Here is a 5,603-nt window from a genome sequence, read left to right as displayed (position 1 = left end):
GGTTCAGGGATTGCCGCCACGACAGGCACCGACCACCTTGCGGTCACAGCTCCGGTCAGCCGCCTCAACAATGGAGGCACGGAACATGGCCCACTCGGACTCAATGTCCCCCGCCTCCCCCGGTACGTGGTCAAAGCTCTCCCGGAGGTGGGAGTTGAAACTCTCTCTGACAGGAGACTCTGCCAGACGTTCCCAGCAGACCCTCACAATACGTTTGGGTCTGCTAGGTCTGACTGGCATCCTCCCCCACCATCGTAGCCAACTCACCACGAGGTGGTGATCAGTTGACAGCTCCGCCCCTCTCTTCACCCGAGTGTCCAAGACATGCGGCCGCAACTCCGATGACACAACTACAAAGTCAGTCATCGAACTGCGGCCTAGGGTGTCCTGGTGCCAAGTGCACATATGGACACCCTTATGTGTGAACATGGTGTTCGTTATGGACAACCTGTGATGAGCACATAAGTCCAATAACCGAACACCACTTGGGTTCAGATCGGGGGGCCGTTCCTCTCAATCACAGTCAGGATACGTCCCCCCACCCTCTCGTCTACCGGGGTAAACCCCAACATACAGGCACCAAGCCGGGGGGCAATAAGTATTGCTACCCCTGCCTGGTGCCTCTCACCAGTGGCAACTCCAGAGTGGAAGAGAGTCCAACCCCTCTCGAGAAGAATGGTTCCAGAGCCCTTGCTGTGCGTCGAGGTGAGGCTGAAAAAATAACATTTTACAACTTAGTGGCCGGCATCTGTATGAAAAGTAAATACATTAATTAGTGCGCTTTTATGAAACCAATAATATGATACTGTCTGTCGGGCTGTCAGAAATGCAATATTTGAAGGGTATTGATAGCCAGATGGTTACTGCGGATGCCTCATAGTGGCAATGTCGCTGGTTTGATTCCAGCGAGAGGCTTTTGCTGCAGGTCTTTCCCCCCTCCCTCTCTCTCTCTCCCTGTGTCCTGTCAACCTCTATACCAGCTAATGTTAAATTAAGGTGAAAGTGCCCAAACATAAATCTTAAGAAATGTGACTCTTGCACTGAAATGTTTATACTTTGGTAGTGTTGTATGTATAAAGGAATTTAGGTGTTGCTTTCAAATATACAATATTAAATACTGGCAGTGTCACTAACTACTGAAATATATCACATGTTGAATGTAGCCACTGAAAGCTGTTTATGAGGTAGGGCAGGCTAAACAACACCGCAATTGCCTGTAATGAAATTATACCTTACTTGTTTGAGCTATATTTTTATATTTCATATTCAGTTGCTGCCAAGTAGGCCTACATTTTGTACCTGTTGGGGTCTGAATGAATATTAAATGTGCCATGCACACATACACAGACTATAAATGTTGAATAAGTCGACCACTCGAGACAAAACTTTTCATTAACACTCACACATTGATTCGGTTGGTAATGTTCTTCCACACCAGCTCATGTTTTTTTGCTGCTGCTACTGTATTGCTTTTTTTTCTTAAATATATACTCATCTGCATGCATTCATTAATATTTCTAACTCCACTGGGGAGAAGTAGGAGGACTGAGCCCTTTGTTTCTCCTGTTGCCATGGTGAATCATGTTATCTGTGTTCCATTGATGAGGGTATCTCCTCATGCACGAGCTTCACTCAGGGTTACTTTGACTCAGAGTTGATTGAACTAAGTTTGAACGAGTTTGACAGCTCAGGGTTGGTCAACCTAAAGTTAAGGTTTTAACTCAGAGTTAGTTAAACCTGCTTCCTGAAACAGGCCCCTAGAAACCCACAGCCTGATTCAAGCAGCATGTGTGCCTCTGCACAGGGAGGTGGGTCAATTAGATTAATTATTGGTCGGTTGCTCAATACTTTTAACACGCACTTTGGTATACTTGATCTGAGTTAGCTGGACTAATTTAGCAAAGATATCTAAAGTCGCAAACAAAAATATCAATGAGGAATTAAATCGCCCCCCCCCTCCCCCCAGCTCATGATCCTTGTGGGGCATGGAATAAAAAATAAAGACGACGCATTGTGGTTAGGTGCAGTATTATTGAATAGATATTTTTATTTCATTTTATTTTATTTTAAGAAGATGCATCTGTTTATTGATCAAAAAACAGAAGTAGGACCATTATTGGCTTTCAGGTACTGATGTCATCGAGGCCTGACATCATCACAAAGGTGTGACATCATCTTCATCATGTCTTTATTGTGGCTCAGATATTGTGTCCATGGCACAAATGAAAGATTTCAACTCAGTACACGTCATGTCGTTGACATAGTCCCGTCCTGTAAGAAGAGGATCAAAGAGGAAAAATCATCAGACAAACACTTCAGAGGCTACAGTCCTGTTTGACATTCTCCTTTTTCCAGACTGTCTCAAATTATGTGAAGTATAAATAAGAAGTTGTAATGGTTATTATGAGCAGATTTCATTAAGATGACAACAGACAAGGATTTTATTTACCTCTAAAGTTCATCTCCATACAGTGTTCTGTTCCTCTAGCATTGTTTGGCTCCCCTTTGAACCAGCCACTAAATTCAAACTTTGAGCCATCACTCCACTTCCATGCACCCTCCTGAAATGATCATTTGTGTATCAGTGTATTTCAAATGTAATTTGTCCAAAATTTGAGCAAAAAAGAAAAATCCATGTATGTCTAGCAGTCCAACTATTTTAGGCAGCAACAAAATGTATGTACAAAATATAGAGATCTTATTTATTAGTAAATCACTCACCTTAACTGCATCATAGCCTCCAAGCCAAGTGTCTTTGTCTGAGCCTGTTGCTCTATTAACCATCTCTCTGAGGGTATTGTAATCCTCAACTGTTCTGATTGAAGCCAGATTTCCACCGAGTGCAATGCAAGTTTTCTAAGGAGGGGACACAAAGTGAGGGGCAATGAAAATATGAATTATTGTTATATGTAAACAACTTTATACTTGGGATTCTTTGTCTGAATAATTCTTGAAAAAACATTTTTAGAGAATGTATAAATACATAAATACAATGCCACTGTATTATTGTTGTACCTCAGCATCAGACCAGTCCTTCTCAGCAAAGTTAAACATGAAGCAGCGAGAGTCAACTTCAGTCCATCCAGCGGGGCACTTCTCACAACAATGCCCTATAACACAATTGTGATGTTAGAAGATGAATAAATATGATCTAAATATTAATTTGTCCTAGATAAGAAATACATTATTAGTACAGTATTAATCAATTTTTTTTTAAAATTCAGAATGAACATCAAGAACTCTTCATCCTCTATTGTTGTGTCTTGTTCTATAAATTGAATCATTGGATCATTGGAACATGTATTTAAATAAAACCATGTGAGAAGTTGAGATGGAAAAATCACTGTTTGGTAGCGCAGTTAACGACTAGTAGACATCTGAAATGTGACACCAATGCTTTTTGTAAAAAAACAAAAAGGTTGGAAACCACTGGTTTCATCTTTAACAATGTGTTGTATTTTAAAAGTTTGTTATTTTATCCATTGTGTCAAATCTTTGTGTGAAAAATCACTAAAGCTGTCAAGTAAATGTGGTTAAGTAGAAAGTAGAATATTTCCCTCTGAAATGCAGTGCAGTGGAAATATAAAGTAGACTCAAATGGAAATACTCAAAATGTCATCGCCCCAACTGTGAACCCCTGTGTTTCCTAGCATAACACATTCATTTTGGTTAATTGCCTCTGTTTTTGTCTTGGACATCTTGGTGCACAAGACAGCACATCGACCAAGGCAGCGCGTCTCTCCTTGGACAGCATGACTAACAACTTTGATAACTTAATTCTTCTTCTTCTTCTTTGAAATAGTCACACAGTTCCAGACTCAGGGGATCCTGTGTGTTTATTTCATTCGTATCTTGTGGAAATTATTTGAGACACAAGCTTAAACATCTTGTCCCCCAGAATAGTCTGTTTTATGAACAGCTGTCCAACAGGCATCTTTTAAATGTTAACTCTGGCTGCAGTCAGGAAGAAAAAGAAGTACCAACCTGGTTTTGTACATTTTGCCTGTGAATATAAAAAACACAATATTAGAGATTTACTAAACTTGGAAGAACTGTAATGTACATTGAAATGATTATTTTTCACTGTAATCTTGTCACTTGTCTGTACTGACTGCAAAGAGATTTTCAATGTAAGTGATGGAGACAAAAATCCAGTACTTGTTTCATGCAATAATTCATTCTTAAGTTTAGTTAATTAAAATGAGGCTTCAGCAGTCTGACTTCCTCTTTGCTTTGACAAACAGAATCCATGTTAGATACCCACAGCATAGTTTTTGAATTCATAGTTGAGTGTCAAATTGATTAATAATAATTTTACCCAAATACGCTTTTCTGCACTGTTTAGTGGGTTTTCAGTCTTATGCTTTACTAGCACTTAACATTCCTCAAGTACCCACCCGAAGACTAGCAAATTAAGATTTTTAAAAAAATTGTTTTGTAGAACTGTCATAGTATGAAAGGTTAATGTTAGAAGCTGTAACTAATGTATTAAAAATAAAAACTATGTTGTTGTAAGAAATATTACTTACAATTGCTTCAGCCCCCAGTACACTGGTCAGACAGAGGAGCACAATGATGTAAAGACTGGATGCCATCTGGGTAAAGATCAGAAATCAAAAATACACAAAAATAAATCAATCAAATACAAAATATAATGATGAGTAGATTGAGAGTCTTCTGTAAAACTGATGCAGTAAATGCAGACAATGAAACCCTTACCTTGTTGAAGTTGTACTTACAACAGCAGGTAGGATGTCTTGGAAAGTGTTGCACAGTCTTTATATACGTTCTCTAGCTGCTTTGTCATCTGCAGATCTATTGTATTGCCACAGCCTTGAGTAAAGGTTAGACTGTTCATTAAACAATGTTAATACAACCAAAAAACAAATCCGTTAATCCAAATCCACACAGATGCTGCTGCTTTGTTTCCTAGTTGTTGATTTAAAAGTATAAAGGTGCAATACGTAATATATTACTTTACAAACTCATAAAATGACCATGATATATCATCAGACATTAAGGAAACATTCTCAATGTTGATATAGTGGCTGCTCCCACTGTAACACAATTGTTTTAATAGTTTTTATTGTCTGCAGTACAAAACAAAACATGAGAGGACACTCACTCTGTGTATCTTTTGGTCATTCAATTTTCTTTTCAGTATTGAAAAACAAAAAAGGAGTAGTTATTTGATTTTTTTTAAACTACAAAAGATTAAATTGAAATACAAGCTTTTTTATTTTCCTGGTCAAAAAGGGCTAAGCAGAAATGTTAAAATGGTTTAATTTTCTTTTCATATTTAGAATAATAACAAATAAAATAAAATCACTGACAAACAGAAAAAATATATATTCTGAGACCGGATGTTGTCATCAAGGCAAGAGTGCAATCAATAAAAATGTTGTGTTAGGGAAAAGTAGTTATTTAAGGTTTTCTTTTTTCATTGTCAACAAATCCTCCATTTATGAAATTGATAATGTTTTTGTTTTAACTCTTTCAGTGTCATTTCACCCTGCTTAGATGTAATGTTTTATGGTTTTTAAAACACTGAATCACAGAGTGCATTTTATATTTTTCAATGAAATTCTATGTTATTGTGAAAT

The 5,603-nt window shown here is 38.0% G+C and overlaps 1 protein-coding gene across 1 annotated transcript; it reads right to left on the bottom strand.

Moving 5' to 3' along the window:
* Positions 1 to 2,188: 2,188 nt before the first annotated feature.
* Positions 2,189 to 4,595, bottom strand: LOC128357556 (galactose-specific lectin nattectin-like). The gene is made up of 6 exons (XM_053317920.1): positions 4,530 to 4,595; positions 3,985 to 4,003; positions 3,016 to 3,110; positions 2,722 to 2,856; positions 2,450 to 2,561; positions 2,189 to 2,271 (listed from the first exon to the last, which is right to left on the bottom strand). Exons 1-6 carry the CDS (start codon positions 4,593 to 4,595, stop codon positions 2,189 to 2,191), a joined length of 510 nt encoding a protein of 169 aa, XP_053173895.1.
* Positions 4,596 to 5,603: the final 1,008 nt, after the last annotated feature.

The sequence above is a fragment of the Scomber japonicus genome, chromosome 4 (genome assembly GCF_027409825.1).
Source record: "Scomber japonicus isolate fScoJap1 chromosome 4, fScoJap1.pri, whole genome shotgun sequence".
Lineage (NCBI taxonomy): Eukaryota > Metazoa > Chordata > Actinopteri > Scombriformes > Scombridae > Scomber > Scomber japonicus.
The sequence above is the reverse complement of the archived record's forward strand: the minus strand, read 5'-3'. Positions and strand labels throughout refer to the sequence as shown.

What these genes read in the sequence shown, in the direction of transcription:
- LOC128357556 (XM_053317920.1), bottom strand. Translation starts at nt 4,595, where the DNA reads ATGGCATCCAGTCTTTACATCATTGTGCTCCTCTGTCTGACCAGTGTA. An exon ending in AGGACTGGTCTGATGCTGAG is followed by an intron (nt 2,857 to 3,015) that starts GTACAACAATAA and finishes TCCCCTCCTTAG; the next exon opens with AAAACTTGCATTGCACTCGG. An exon ending in TATGGAGATGAACTTTAGAG is followed by an intron (nt 2,272 to 2,449) that starts GTAAATAAAATC and finishes CTCTTCTTACAG; the next exon opens with GACGGGACTATGTCAACGAC.